The 14,957-nt window shown below is 51.9% G+C and overlaps 1 protein-coding gene across 1 annotated transcript in view; it reads left to right on the top strand.

Moving 5' to 3' along the window:
• tm7sf2 (transmembrane 7 superfamily member 2) overlaps positions 1–14,957 on the top strand; it is a 29,662-nt gene that overhangs the window by 7,985 nt on the left and 6,720 nt on the right. The window contains exons 5-8 of the mRNA XM_063036216.1: positions 2,160–2,354; positions 5,073–5,176; positions 8,318–8,437; positions 10,191–10,359. Coding sequence (XP_062892286.1) covers positions 2,160–2,354; positions 5,073–5,176; positions 8,318–8,437; positions 10,191–10,359 — 588 coding nt within the window. The remainder of the gene's footprint in view (positions 1–2,159; positions 2,355–5,072; positions 5,177–8,317; positions 8,438–10,190; positions 10,360–14,957) is intronic.

The following is a 14,957-nucleotide window of genomic DNA, read 5'->3' as shown; positions in this document are numbered from 1 at the left end:
CAGCACAGCTGGCTGCAGGTAAAGCCCTCCACACCGCTGAGCGCATCGATATGAAACGCTGCCACAGGAAAGCAGCACCCATCATCAGGGACCCCCGCCACCCAGCATGTGCTCTCTCCTCACTGGTGCACGAGCCTCGGGGCTCAGGAACCACTATTACTCTTCAACCAAAGGAGTGAGCTTCACTCAACATCAATGAAACGACTCCTCATCTTCAATTCTTGATATTCATTGCTTATTTATGCATTATCGTTATTTATTTCCTTTTGTATTTGCTCGGTTTGTTTTTTGTGGTCTGGTTGATTGCACGAGATGGTGCCAGCACTCTTTCATTATTCTATAACGGTAATTATTCGATGAATGAATTTATTGATCATCTCCACAAGGCCATGAAGCTCAGTGTTCCATACGTGGACGTGCTTGTATTTTGAAGATAAATTAACTTTGAACACTTTGAACTTTGATTGTATGTCCAGAAGAGTGACACAAAGTGTAAGGGTGCCTGCATTTAAGGTGAGTCTGACAGGAAATGGAAAGTAATGAGTGACTGTTGGCAAGAGGAACTCGTCCAGGTAGCAGCAGGGAAAATGAAAACTGAGCAGGGACAGGGAGTGTGTCAGTGTGGGGGTGAGGTGTGGAGTGTCAGTGTACAGTGACAGTGAATGGGGGGGTGAAGGGGGTGGTGAGGGACTGTGGAGAGGAGTGTGTCAGTGTGGGGGTGAGGTGTGGAGTGACAGTGAATGGGCAGATGTAATCATAAGTGTTTTTTGATCAGAATCAATATCAGGTTTAATATCAATGACATATTTTGCGAAGTGTGTTGCCTTTGAGGTAGCAGTACATTGTGATAGATAACAGAATAAATCGTGAATTACAGTAGGAATATTTATTCAACAGTTAAATAAATGGTGCAGAAATAGAAATAAAAAAGTAGTGAGGTGGATGTTCATGGGTTCAATGTCCATTCAGAAATCAGATGGCGGAGGGGAAGAGGCTGTTCCTGAATCACTGAGTGTGTGTCTTCAGGCTCCTGTCCCTCCTCCCTGATGGTAGCAATGAGAAGAGGGCATGTCCTGGGTGAAGGGGGTCCGTAATGATGGATGCCGCCTGCTTGAATTTGAAGTTTCTAGAGGCCAGTGCCCGTGATGGAGCTGACTGAGTTTACGACTCTCTGCGGCTTACTTCGATCCTGTGCCGTAGCCAGCAGGCTCCCTCCCACACCAGGCAGTGATGCAGCTCTCCTCTGTACATCTGTGGAAGTTTGCGAGTGTTTTGGTGACAAACCAAGTCTCTTCAAACTCCTAATGATATATAGCTGCTGTCGTGCCTCCTTTGTAACTGCACGGGTATGTTGGGTCCAGGTTAACGACCGCAGTACAGTGTAAAACGTAAGTTCCTACAAGAAGTAATAAAAGTGAATATATTGCAAAAGGGAAGTAGTGAGGTGTTCATGGACGGTTCAGAAATGTTTGTTTATTCAGAGAAACCGCATGGAACAAGCACGTCTGGCCCAGCAAGTCATGCTGTCCAGCAGCCCAGCGACTGAAATTTGCCCCGATCGCGGGACAATTTACAACGACCAATGAACCCACTGACCGGTGCGTCTTCGGACTGGGGGAGGACGCCGGAGCACCCGGAGGAAACCTACGCGGTCACGGGGAGAGACCGTACAAACTTTCTGACGGGAGACGCTGGAGTCGAACTCTGAACTCCGACGCCTCGAGCTGAAGTAGGGCAGCGCTAACTGCCCCCCTACCCCGGTGCGCTGGTGGAAATCTGATGGCGGAGGGGAAGAAGCTGTCCCTGAATGGTTGAGGCTGCTGTGCCTGATGGTAGCAACGAGAAGAGGCCGTGTCATGGGTCGTGAGGGATTTTGTAACCTGTGGTAATTTTTGTATTTTGCAATGTGCTGCTGTCACAAAGCAGCACGTTTCAAAACTGATGTCAGTGACATTAAACCTGATTCTGATGCTGAAGGAGATGCGTAGGGTAGTGTTTTTTTTTCTGTGACGTGCAGGTATGATAGAGATGTGTTTACGGGCACATGGATGGGCAGAGAACGGGGGGGGTAGCTGACGTGTTACGTGGGTGTCTCCACCCCTTCGCTGCACGCGGATTCCCCCCCCCGCGGTAACTCTGCCCCTCCTCTCCCCCCGCAGGTCTGCATGCCGTCGTGATCACCGCGCTGTTGACGGCGGTGGGCACCGCCTGCGGGCTGCCCCTCGCCCACGTTCACGACTGCTGTGTGCAGCTGGCCTGCGTCTGTATCCTGACCTCGCTCGCCCTCAGCGTCCTCCTCTACGCCCGCTCGCTGTGTGTGCCCGAGGCGGCCCTGGCGCCCGGCGGGAACTCAGGTGAATTCTCCTGCACCTTCGGCGGCGGGGGGGGGGGTGCTTTATACACCCTGGTTGATGGTGGGGACAATTCGGAAGGCCACACGATCGATAGATACATTCCAAAGTGAGAAAAGTGCTCGAGAGGTAGGATGACACAACTGCGGCTGACAAGGGGAGCCAAAACGAACATAAAGACAAAAGAGGGAGGGTATATAGTACAGCACAGATTAGTGGGAAGTTAGGGCAACTAACAAAGCCATCAGAAGAAATGAGATTATCAAAGTAAGCGAGCTAATAATATCAAAGAGGATACAAAAAGTTTTTCTCATATATATAAAGAGTAAATGAGAGATGAGGGTGGATGTCAGACCCTGGAAAATGATGCTGGAGAGGCAGTAATGGGGACAAGGAAATGGCGGACGAACCAAATAAGTATTTTGAATCACTGTGGAAGACACTAGCAGTTTGACAGAAGTTTGAGAGCTTCAGGGGACAGAAGTGTTTGAAGTTGCCGTTACCAGGGAGAAGGTTCTTGGGAAACTGAAAGGTCTGAAGGTAGATAAGTCACCTGGACCAGGTGGACTACACCCCAGGGTTCAGAAAGAAGTGGCTGAGGAGATCGTGGAGGTATGAGTCATGATCTTTCAAGAATCACTAGGTTCTGGAATGGTTCCGGAGGATTGGAAAATTACAAATGTCACTCCATTCTTAAAGAAGGGACAGAGGCAGAGGACAGGAAACTATGGGCTTGTCCTCAGTGGTTGGGAAGATGGTGGAGTCGATTATTAAGGATAAGGTCTCATGGTACTTTGAGGCACATAATAAAAGAGACCATTGTCAGCCTGGTTTCCTCGAGGGAAAATCTTGCCAGTCAAATCTGTTGGAATTCTTGGGAGGAAATAAGAAGCAGGTTAGTCGAAGGGAGAGTCAGTGGACGTTGTGTATTTTGATCTCCAGTAGACCTTTGAGGCTGCTTAACGAGATGTTACAGGAAAGATGCTAGCATGGGTAGAAGATTGGCTGACTGGCAGGAGGCAAAGAGCGGGAATCAAGGATCCTTTTCTGGTTAGCTGCCAGTGACTAGTGGTGTTCCGCAGGGGTCTGTCTTGGGTCCAGTTCTTTTCACATTATATGTCAATGAAGGAATTGGTGGCTTTGTGGCCAAGTTTGCAGACAATACAAAGATGGATGACTGGGCAGGTAGTGCTGAGGGAGCAGGGGGTCAGTAGAAGGTCTTGGACAGATTAGGAGAATGCGCAAAGAGGGATATGGAATTTAGTGTAGAGATGTGTATGGTCATGCACTTTGTAGAAGGAATAAAGGTGGAGACTGTTTTCTGAAGAAAATTCAAAAATCTGAGCTGCAAAGGGACTTGGGAGTCCTTGTGCAGGATTCTCTAAAGGTTAACTTGCAGGTTGAGTCAATGATGAGGAAGGCAAATGCAATTTTAGCATTCATTTCAAGAGGACTAGAATAATAAGAGCAGGGGTGTGATGCTGGGGCTTTATAAGGCACTGGACAGACCACATTCGGAGTACTGTGAGCAGTTTTGTGGCCCTTATCTAAGAAGGGGTGTGCTGGCATTGGAGAGGGTGCAGTGGAAGTTCAAAAGAATGATTCTGGGAATGAAGGGGTTAACTTATGCGGAGCATTGGATGGCTCTGGGCCTGTACTCAGTGAAGTTTGGAAGAATGAGTGGGTTTCTCATTGAAACCTATCGAATGTTGAAAGGAACATACATCAAAGTTGCTGGTGAACGCAGCAGGCCAAGCAGCATCTATAGGAAGAGGCGCAGTCGACGTTTCAGGCCGAGACCCTTCATCAGGACTAACTGAAGGAAGAGTGAGTAAGGAATGTTGAAAGGCCTGGATAGATTGGCCATGGAGAGGATATTTCCAATAATGGGACAGTCCAGGACCAGAGGACACAGATAGAGAGGATTTGGAGAGGATGTTTCCCATAGCGGGGGAGTCTAGGACCAGAGGACACAGATAGAGTGGATGTGGAGAGGATGTTTCCTGTAGTCGGGGAGTCTAGGACCAGAAGGCACATTCTCAGAATTAAGGAACGTCTCTTTAGAACAGAGATAAGGATGAGTTTCTTCAGTCAGAGGATGGTGAATCTGTGGAATTCATTGCCACAGACGGCTGTGGAGGCTGTTATTGGATATATTTAAAGCGAAGGTTGATGGGTTCTTGATTAGTATGGGTATCAAAGGTTACAGGGAGAAGGCAGGAGGATGGGGTTGAGAGGGATAGTAAACCAGCCATGATGGAATGGCGGAGCAGACTCGATGGGCTGAATGGCCTGCTCCTGCTCCAATGTCTTAGCCTTTCAGTCACATTAGCTGGAGCGAAGGTTTACGAGGATGTTGCCGGGACTCGAGGGGCTGAATTATGAAGAGAGTTTAGGACTTTATTATTTTTTTAGAGTGGAGTATTTGGAACGAGCTTCCAGAGGGAATGGGTGAGGCTGGTTCACCAACACTTGGACAGGAACAGTTTAAACCAGGGGTTCCCGAACTCTCCTAGCCATGGACACTCACCATTAACCGAGGGGTCCGTGGGCTCCAGGTTAGGACCCCCTGGTTTCGAGGGATACTGGCCAACTGACTTGGGTGGGAATCTTGGCCAGCATGGACTGGATAGGCTGAAGGGCCTGTTTCACTCTATGACCGGCGGGAGTTGCACTGAGTGGACTGAACTAAGCGCTGACCTTTAACCTTGGTCACCCCAGGCAACCCCATCTACGACTTCTTTATCGGGCACGAGCTGAACCCCCGCATCGGCAACTTTGACCTCAAATACTTCTGCGAACTGCGGCCGGGACTGATTGGTTGGGTAAGTGGCCGGTGTCCCCTTCAACCCCCACCTCCGGCGGGGAGATCTAGGTGGAGTGCACTTAGAGAGGACGTTTCATAGAGTGGGTGAGGCTCAGGCCAGGGGCCACAGCCACAGAATAGAGAGACGTCCATTTAGAACAGAGATGAAGAGGAATTTCTTTATTTATTCATTGAGATATGGCGGGAAATAGGTCCTTCCGCCCCTTCGAGCCACGTCGCCTAGCAATCCCATGGTTTCTCCCCAGCCTAATCAAGAGACAGCTTATAATGACCAATTAACCTGCCAACCGTTGCGTCTTCGGACTGTCGGAGGAAACCGGAATTCCCTGGGGAAACCCACGCAGTCACGGGAAGAGACCATACAAACTCCTGACAGGCAGCAGTGGGAATTGAATCTGGTCTTTGTTGCTGTAATTGTGTTACATTGCCTGCTACACTATTGTAAACCAACCGCCCCCCCACTACATATATCCTTTTATTCAAATGGTTCAGTTTAATATCAGGGAATGTATGTGGTATACAACCTGGAATTCTTACTCTTCACAGACACCCATGAAACAGGGAGAAAAATCCCAAAGAATGAATGACAGAAAGATCAGAACCTGAAGCCCCCCTCCCCCTCCACACAAACACAGCAAAAGCATCGACCCCCCACCCCCCAGACTCCCCCACTATGCAAGCAATAGCAAAGTCCACAGAGAGAACTTGATCTAGAGCCCATTAACAACTACAGTTCGCCATCTGGGACAAGGGAGAGGGAGATAGGTCACTCCTGTTACATCGGGAGTGCGAGGCCAGCAGCTCTTCGATGTTACAATCTGCCGCGGTGCTTCTCAGAATCCCCCGACGCGGGGACCGCCAGGCGCGTGTGCGCTCTCTCCCCCCTCTCCTCACCCCCCTTCCCCCCTTCCCCCCTCCCCTGCTCTCTCCTCACCCCCCCTTCCCCCCCGCCCAAGGCTAGGGGCCTTTTCCGACAGCCTCGCACGCCGCCAGGCGCGTGTGCGCTCTCTCCCCACCTCTCTCCCCGCCCCTCTCCCCCCCTCCCCCCTCTCCTGCTCCCTCCTCACCCCCCCTTCCCCCCCCCGCCCAAGGCTAGGGGCCTTTTCCGACAGCCTCGCACGCCGCCAGGCGCGTGTGCGCTCTCTCCCCCCCTCTCTCCCCGCCTCTCTCCTCACCCCTCTCCCCCCCTCTCTCCCCCCCTCTCTCCCCCCCCTCCCCACCTCTCTCCTCACCCCCCTTCCCCCCCTCCCCTGCTCTCTCCTCACCCCCCCTTCCCCCCCCCAAGGCTAGGGGCCTTTTCCGACAGCCTCGCACGCCGCCAGGCGCGTGTGCGCTCTCTCCCCCCTCTCCCCACCTCTCTCCCCCCTCTCCCCCCCTCTCCCCCCTCTCTCCCCCCCCTCCCCACCTCTCTCCTCACCCCCCTTCCCCCCCTTCCCCCCCTCCCCGCTCTCTCCTCACCCCCCCTTCCCCCCCCCAAGGCTAGGGGCCTTTTCCGACAGCCTCGCACGCCGCCAGGCGCGTGTGCGCTCTCTCCCCCCTCTCCCCACCTCTCTCCCCCCCCCTCTCCCCCCTCTCCCCCTCTCTCCCCCCCCTCCCCACCTCTCTCCTCACCCCCCTTCCCCCCCTTCCCCCCCTCCCCGCTCTCTCCTCACCCCCCCTTCCCCCCCCCAAGGCTAGGGGCCTTTTCCGACAGCCTCGCACGCCGCCAGGCGCGTGTGCGCTCTCTCCCCCCTCTCTCCCCGCCCCTCTCCCCCCTCCCCCCCCTCCCCGCTCTCTCCTCACCCCCCCTTCCCCCTCCCCTGCTCTCCCCGCCTCTCTCCTCACCCCCCTTCCCCCCCTTCCCCCCTCCCCGCTCTCTCCTCACCCCCCCCTTCCCCCCCCGCCCAAGGCTAGGGGCCTTTTCCGACAGCCTCGCACGCCGCCAGGCGCGTGTGCGCTCTGTCCCCCCCTCTCTCCCCACCTCTCTCCCCCCCTCTCTCCCCGCCCCTCCCCCCCTCTCCCCGCTCTCTCCTCACCCCCCCCTTCCCCCCCCCAAGGCTAGGGGCCTTTTCCGACAGCCTCGCACGCCGCCAGGCGCGTGTGCGCTCTCTCCCCCCCTCTCTCCCCCCCTCTCTCCTCACCCCCCTTCCCCCTCTCCCCCCCTCTCCCCACCTCTCTCCTCAACCCCCTTCCCCCCCTTCCCCCCTCCCCGCTCTCTCCTCACCCCCCCTTCCTCCCCCCCCCAAGGCTAGGGGCCTTTTCCGACAGCCTCGCACGCCGCCAGGCGCGTGTGCGCTCTCTCCCCCCCTCTCTCCCCCCCTCTCTCCTCACCCCCCTTCCCCCTCTCTCCCCCCCTCTCCCCACCTCTCTCCTCACCCCCCTTCCCCCCTTCCCCCCTCCCCGCTCTCTCCTCACCCCCCCTTCCTCCCCCCCCCAAGGCTAGGGGCCTTTTCCGACAGCCTCGCACGCCGCCAGGCGCATGTGCGCTCTCTCCCCCCCCTCTCTCCCCCCCCTCTCCCCGCCCCTCTCCCCCCCCTCCCCGCCTCTCTCCTCACCCCCCTTCCCCCCTCCCCGCTCTCTCCTCACCCCCCCCTTCCCCCCCGCGCCCAAGGCTAGGGGCCTTTTCCGACAGCCTCGCACGCCGCCTGTTGTCTCGATGTTTCAGTCCCCCACCACACTTCAGTTGGCAAAATCGACGAGGATTCGGGTTGTCCACAGCGCTGCCCTCTGACTTCCGACCTCCCAGCTCTGAGGCCGCAAGTTTGAAGGAGATGTGTGGGGCAAGTTTTTTTTTACACAGAGGGTGGTGGGTGTGTGGAATGAGCTGTCGGGGGTGGGGGTGGAGGCAGATGCGATGGAGCTGTTGAAGAGGCTGTTAGAGAGACAGGGAGATGGAGGGAGATGGGCTCTGTGTAGGCAGAAGGGATGAAAGAGGATCTAGTGCTTTCCTGCCCAGTGGTATTTTACCCCTGACACGTCCAGACATCAGTCCTGATGAAGATGGCAGAGTTTGGCCATCGAAACGTCGGTTAAAATGGATACTTGCACCCGGCTGGAAGCCCGGGAAGTGATGAGTTTATTTTCTTGTTGTGCTCAGTACTAGCGTGATGGGCTGAAGGGCCTTTCCTACCCAATCAGTGTTCTGGCTTGCCCCTCACAGCTGCTTATCAACCTGGCCATGCTGATGAAGGAGTGGGAGTTGCAAGGAAGCCCGTCTCTCGCCATGCTGCTCGTCAACGCCTTCCAGATCCTCTACGTGTTTGACGCCCTTTGGCACGAGGTGAGACAGGGCAGCCACCCCACTGGGGGCGGGGTCCCGATGGGCTTCTGATAACCTGGCATCTGACCCATTGGAAATGCCCAGCATCCTTTGATTCCATTTCCATTCAAATGTGTTATCTAAGCAGGGTGGGTTGGTAGGTTTGCAGATGGCACGAAGGTTGGTGGAGCTGTGGACGGGGCAGAAGGTTGTTGGATGTAAGAAGGCAAATGGAATGTAGGCCTTCATTGATAAAGGGATTGAATTCAAGAGCAGGGAGGTCATGCTGCAACTATACAGGGTACTGGTGAGGCTGCACCTGGAGTACTGCGTGCAGTTCTGGTCTCCATACTTGAGGAAGGATATACTGGCTTTGGAGACAGTGCAGAGGAGGTTCACCAGGTTGATTCCAGGGACCTGTGAGGAGAGACTGAGTTGCCTGGGACTATACTCTCTGGAATTCAGAAGAATGAGACGGAATCTTATAGAAACATACAAAATTTTGAAAGGGATAGATAAGATAGAAGTAGGAAAGTTGTTTCCATTGGCAGGTGAGACTGGAACTAGGGGACATTGCCTCAAGATTCAGGGGAGAGGATTTAGGACGGAGATGAGGAGAAACTGTTTTGCCCGGAGAGTGGTGAATCTGTGGAATTCTCTGCCCAGGGAAGCAGTTGAGGCTTCTTCACTAAATATATTTAAGAAACAGTTCGATTGGTTTTTACACAGTAGGGGAATTAAGGGTTATGGGGAAAAGGCAGGTAGATGGAGCTGAGTTTAAGGACAGATCAGCCATGATCTTATTGAATGACAGAGCAGGCTCGACGGGCCGGATGGCCGACTCCTGCTCCTATTTCTTATGTTCCTATGACACTGACGGGATGCAGAGCTGGGTTGAGAAGTGGCAGATGGAGTTCAATCTGGAAAAGTGTGAAGTGTTTTACTTCAGGAGGTGGAAACTAGCAGGTAGAGCACAGGGTTAATGACAGGATTCTTCGCAGGGTGGAGTAACGGGGATCTTGGGGTTCACATCCAAAGATCCCTCAAAGTTGCCGCACAAGTTGATCGGGTGGTTAAGAAGGTGTTTGTTGTGTTGGCCTTTGTTAGTTGGGGGATTGAGTTCAAGAGCCGTGAGGTAATGTTGCAGCTCTATAAACCCTGGTCAGACCACACTGGGAGTATTGTGTTCAGTTCTGGTCACCTCATTATAGGAAGGATGTGGAAGCTTTAGAGAGGGTGCAGAGGAGATTCACCAGGATGCTGCCTGGATTAGAGAGCGTGTATTATGAGGGTGGGTTGAGTGAGCTCGGGCTTTTATCTCTGGAGTGAAGGAGGATGAGAGGTGACTTGATAGAAGTGTACAAGATGATAAAGAGGCATCGATCGAGTGGACAGCCGGAGACTTTTTCCCAGGGTGGAAGTGGTTAGTATGATAGGGTACAATTTTAAGATGACTGCAGGAAATTATAGGGGGGGATGTTAGAGGTAGTGTTTTTTTACACTGAGAGTGGTGGGTGTGTGGAACGCCCTGTCAGGGATGTGGTGGGAGAGGCAGGTACATGAGGGACATTTAAGAGAATCTTAGATAGGCTGATGGAGGATAGAAAAAATGGAGGGCTATGTAGGAGGGAAGGGTTAGAATGATTAAAGGGTCAGTTGTGGGCCGAAGGGCCTGTGCTGTACTGATCCACGTTCCTGGCCAGTAAACGAATTGGGCCACGCCAGACGCACTGCTGACTGACCGACCGGTGTCCGACGTGTGGCTTCTTGACAGGAGGCGGTCCTGACCACGATGGACATCGTCAACGACGGCTTTGGCTTCATGCTGGCCTTCGGGGACCTGACCTGGGTGCCCTTTACCTACAGCCTGCAGGCCCACTTCCTGGTGTCTCACCCTCAGGAGCTGAGCCCCACTGGGGCGGTCGCCATCATCCTCCTCAACGGTAGGTGTGTCTACAGCTCGCTGTAATCCCCACACCCCCCACCAATCTTCTCCAGTTCAAGTTCATTGTCATCTGACTGTACATGTATACAACCAAACGAAACAACGTTCCTCCCGGCCGCAGTGCCCCCACACTACATGCATCAACCCAGCGCATAAAACAAAACATTACCACAAATAAGGCCAGGCAGCATCTCTAGGAAGAGGTGCAGTCGACGTTTCAGGCCGAGACCCTTCGTCAGTTCTAACGTTAGTCCTGACGAAGGGTCTCGGCCTGAAACATCGACTGCATCTCTTCCTAGAGATGCTGCCTGGCCTGCTGCGTTCACCAGCAACTTTTATGTGTGTTGCTTGAATTTCCAGCATCTGCAGAATTCCTGTTGATTACCACAAATAAGTTTATAAAATATTTAAATGCATGTTGTGTGCAGCACAGGTAAATGGTACGCAGCTCGCTGTACCAGTGACGAGATCTCGGTGGCAGGGTACTCAATAGTCTCACAGCCTGGGGGAGGAAGCTGTTACCCAGTCTGACAGTCCCAGTCCTGGTGCTCCTGTACCTCCTCCCTGACGGTAGTGTGTCGGAGAGATTGTGGGACGGGTGGTTGGGATCCTCAACAATGCTTTGTGACCTTTGTGTACAACACTCCCGGTAAACGTCACAAATATGGGGGGTGTAAGACCCTGGTGATCTTCGTGGCATTTTTACTGTCTTGCGGTCGGTGCCCTGTAGCTTTTGTACCACACAATAAATCAGAATCACTTTTAATATCGTAATATCATGTCGTGAAATTTGTTAACTCTGCAGCTGCACAATGCAGTACATAATAATAGAAAACTGAATTACAGGAAATATATGTAGCAAAAGTAGCCAAATAAGTTGTGCAAAAACAGAAATAAAAATGTAGTGAGGTAGTGTTCATGGGTTCACTGTCCATTCAGAAAGGGGAAGAAGCTGTTCCTGAATCGTTGAGTGTGTGTCTTCAGGCTCCTGTACCTCCTCCCTGATGGTAGCAATGAGAAGAGGGCACGTCCTGGTGATGGGGGTCAGTAATGATGGACGCTGCCTTTCTGAGGCATCGCTCCTCGAAGATGTCCTGGATACTACGGAGGCCGGAGCCCATGATGGAGCTGACTGAGTCTACAACTCTCTGCAGTTTACTTCGATCCTGTGCAGTAGCCCCTCCCGTTCCCCCCCGCCCCATATCAGACGGTGGTGCAGCCAGTCAGAATGCTCTCCATGGTACATCTGTTGAAATTTGCAAGTGTCTTTGGTGACAAACCAAATCTCCTCAAACTCCTAATGAGAGATAGCCAGTGTCGGGCCTTCTTCGTAACTGCATCGATATGTTGGGACCAGGATAGATCCTCAGAGAGACTGACAGCCAGCAACTTGAATCTGCTCCCTCTCTCCACCTCTGATCCCTCTGAGGACTGGTGTGTGTTCACTCATCTTACCCTTTCAGAAACCCACAATTACTGGCGCAATGATGCAGCTGGACAGGAAAGTCCGGGCAGTTCTCCCGTAGAAAGTTGCTAGAAATGGGGGGCGGGGAGCCTTGCACGCCTCAGTCTCCTCAGGAAGTGTAGATGCTGCTGTGCCTTCTTGACTGATGAGAAGGTGTTGTGGGTCAACGTTAGATGGTCCATTATGTGCACACCAAGCAACTTTGTGCTGTTCACGCTCCCCATGGCTGACATTGATGTGCGATGGAGCGTGGTTGACCTGTGCCTTCCTGAAGCTCACGATCATCCCTTTTGTCTTGTCTCCTGGAGTGTTACCCTCATAAGAATTGGGTACAGATGACCATTCTGCCCATTGATCTTTGCTATCCCACTCACCTAGATCATGGCTGATCTTTGACCTCTGTGTAAAAGGTAACAAGTTAAAGATTAGCTTTATTTATCACATGTTCATCAAAATGTTCCACATAGTGAACTGTGTCTGCCCTGCCTCTCAGTGTCAGAACAAACTCTGATTTAAAGATTAATATTGGATGGTGATGAGGGGGGATACTGGAGCAAGGTAGATCAGTTGGTTGAGTGGGGTCACAGCAACAGTCTTGTCCTCAACGTCAGTCAGACCAAAGAGCTGATCATGGATTTCAGGAAGGGTAAGATGAAGGAACACATACCAATCCTCATTGAGGGGTCAGAAGTGGAGAGAGTGAGCAGTTTCAAGTTCCTGGGTGTCAAGATCTCTGAGGATCTAACCTGGTCCCAACATATCGATGTAGCTACAAAGAAGGCACAACAGAGGCTATATTTCATGAGTTTGAAGAGGTTTGGTATGTCACCAGTAACACTCGCAGATTTTTACAGATGCGTCGTGGGGAGCATTCTGACTGGCTGCATCATCGTCTGGTATGGGGTGAGGGGGGCTACTGCACAGGATCGAAATAAGCTGCAGAGAGTTGTAAACTCAGTCAGCTCCATCATGGGCTCCGGCCTCCGTAGTATCCAGGACATCTTCAAGGAGCGATGCCTCAGAAAGGCAGCATCCATCATTAAGGACCCCCATCACCCAGGACATGCCCTCTTCTCATTGCTACCATCAGGAAGGAGGTACATGAGTTCAAAGTTCCAAGTACATTGATTGTCAGGGTATGTATAAATTATACAACCTTGAGATTCGCCTGCTTACAGGCAGCCACCAAGCAAGGAACCCAACACAACTCAGTTTTTAAAAAAGACCAATACCAAATGTGCAGGGAGACTGGGGGAAAAGAAAACACAACTCATGCAAACAATAAAAGCAAGCAAGAGCATTCTGAACCAAATCAAGTCGATAGACCCGGAGCCCGGAGCAGCTGGTGTAGGCCCACAGCCTCAGCTTCGGTTCACTGCATAGTGGGGCAAATCACTGCAGAGCTTGTGGATATGAAGCTGGATTAGCTGGAGCACGGCACAAGCCTCAGCGCCATGGAGAAAGGAGTAAACGTCGCGGAAGATGGGGCAGAATTGGCCGGATCCTCGACCCTGGTCCCGACACCCTGCCTTGTCGGTCTAACTAGGCTGGTGTGTGAATTGTCCAAACACCGGGTCATCGCCTGCACTAGGACCCGGCCCCCACCGCAGCCGTACGCTCTGGACCCAGACCTCGCCGCCCAGCCTGTGGCTATAACCGTGTTCCAGCTGGCACTTGAGCCTCCCAAATCGGCTCGAAGCTCAGATCAATCCAACCTTGCTTCATTGACTCCGAAACTCCTCTGCTCTAATTTCTTTCCGATTCACTCATTCCAGCTCCAGCTCCATCTCTGACTCTGTCTCAAAGGTGCCTCACCTTCACTTTTACAGATCTGTTTTCACTTTGACACAAAAGAGTTTTTTCTGTTGGCCAGTGTCAAAAAAAGCCAAATTAAATCCACTGTGATTCAATGTTGTAAAACAATAAAACATGAAAACTTCCAGGGGGTTGTGAATTTTTATAGATGCTATAAGAGTATGTGTGTGTGTGTGTATATAATGTATTGTAATTCAGTATTTTTCTATTATTACATAATTCATTGTACTGCTGTTGCAAAGACAACAAATGTCACAACATTTGCCGGTGATATTCAATTGATTCTGATTATAGGAAAGACGTCAATAAAATTGAGAGAGTACAGAGAAGATTTACTAAAATGTTGCCTGGGTTTCATCTCCTAAGTTACAGAGAAAGGTTGAACAAGTTGGGTCTTTATTCTTTGGAGCGTAGAAGGTTGAGGGGGGACTTGATAGAGGTGTTTAAAATTATGAGAGGGATAGATAGAGTTGACATGAATAGGCTTTTTCCATTGAGAGTGGGGGATATTCAAATGAGAGGACATGAGTTGAGAGTTAAAGGGCAAAAGTTTAGGGGTAACATGAGGGGGAACTTCTTTACTCAGAGAGTGGTAGCTGTGCGGAACGAGCTTCCGGCAGAAGTGGTTGAGACAGGTTCGATGTTGTCGTTTAAAGTTAAATTGGACAGCTATATGGACAGGAAAGGAATGGAGGGTTATGGGCTGAGTGCAGGTCAGTGGGACTAGGTGAGAGTAGGAGTTCGACACGGACTAGAAGGACCAAGTTGGCCTGTTTCCATGCTGTAATTGTTATATGGTTATATCGTTATTTGCCGGTGATATTAAACTGATTCTGATTTATACGTCATGCACACAGTGATAAACACAGGAGATTTTGCAGATGCTGGAAATCCAGAGCAACTCACACAAGATGCTGGAGGAACCCAGCAGGTCAGGCAGCATCTATGGGGAGGAATTAGCAGTTGTTGTTTCGGGGCTGGACCCCTTCATCAGGACTGTGAAATGTGTCATTTGTGTCAACAGCCAACGCAGTCCGAGGATGTGCTGTGGGCAGCCGGCGAGAGTCGCCAGGCCTCGGGCGGCAATGTAGTACACCCACAGCTCACTAACCCTGACCTGTACGTCTTCGGACCGTGGGAGGAAACTGGAGCAAACCCACGCGGTCTCGGGGAGGACGTACAAACTCCTTACAGACAGCGGCAGGAATTGAACTCCATTTGGCGGCACTGTAAAACGCTACACTAACTGCTAAACTGACATGCCCACCCCCAAGACATGAAATTGGCTTTTCAGCAGCAGTACAGTGAATGACATC

The sequence above is a fragment of the Mobula hypostoma genome, chromosome 30, assembly GCF_963921235.1.
Source record: "Mobula hypostoma chromosome 30, sMobHyp1.1, whole genome shotgun sequence".
In the NCBI taxonomy this organism is placed as follows: Eukaryota; Metazoa; Chordata; class Chondrichthyes; order Myliobatiformes; family Myliobatidae; genus Mobula; species Mobula hypostoma.
The sequence above is the reverse complement of the archived record's forward strand: the minus strand, read 5'-3'. Positions and strand labels throughout refer to the sequence as shown.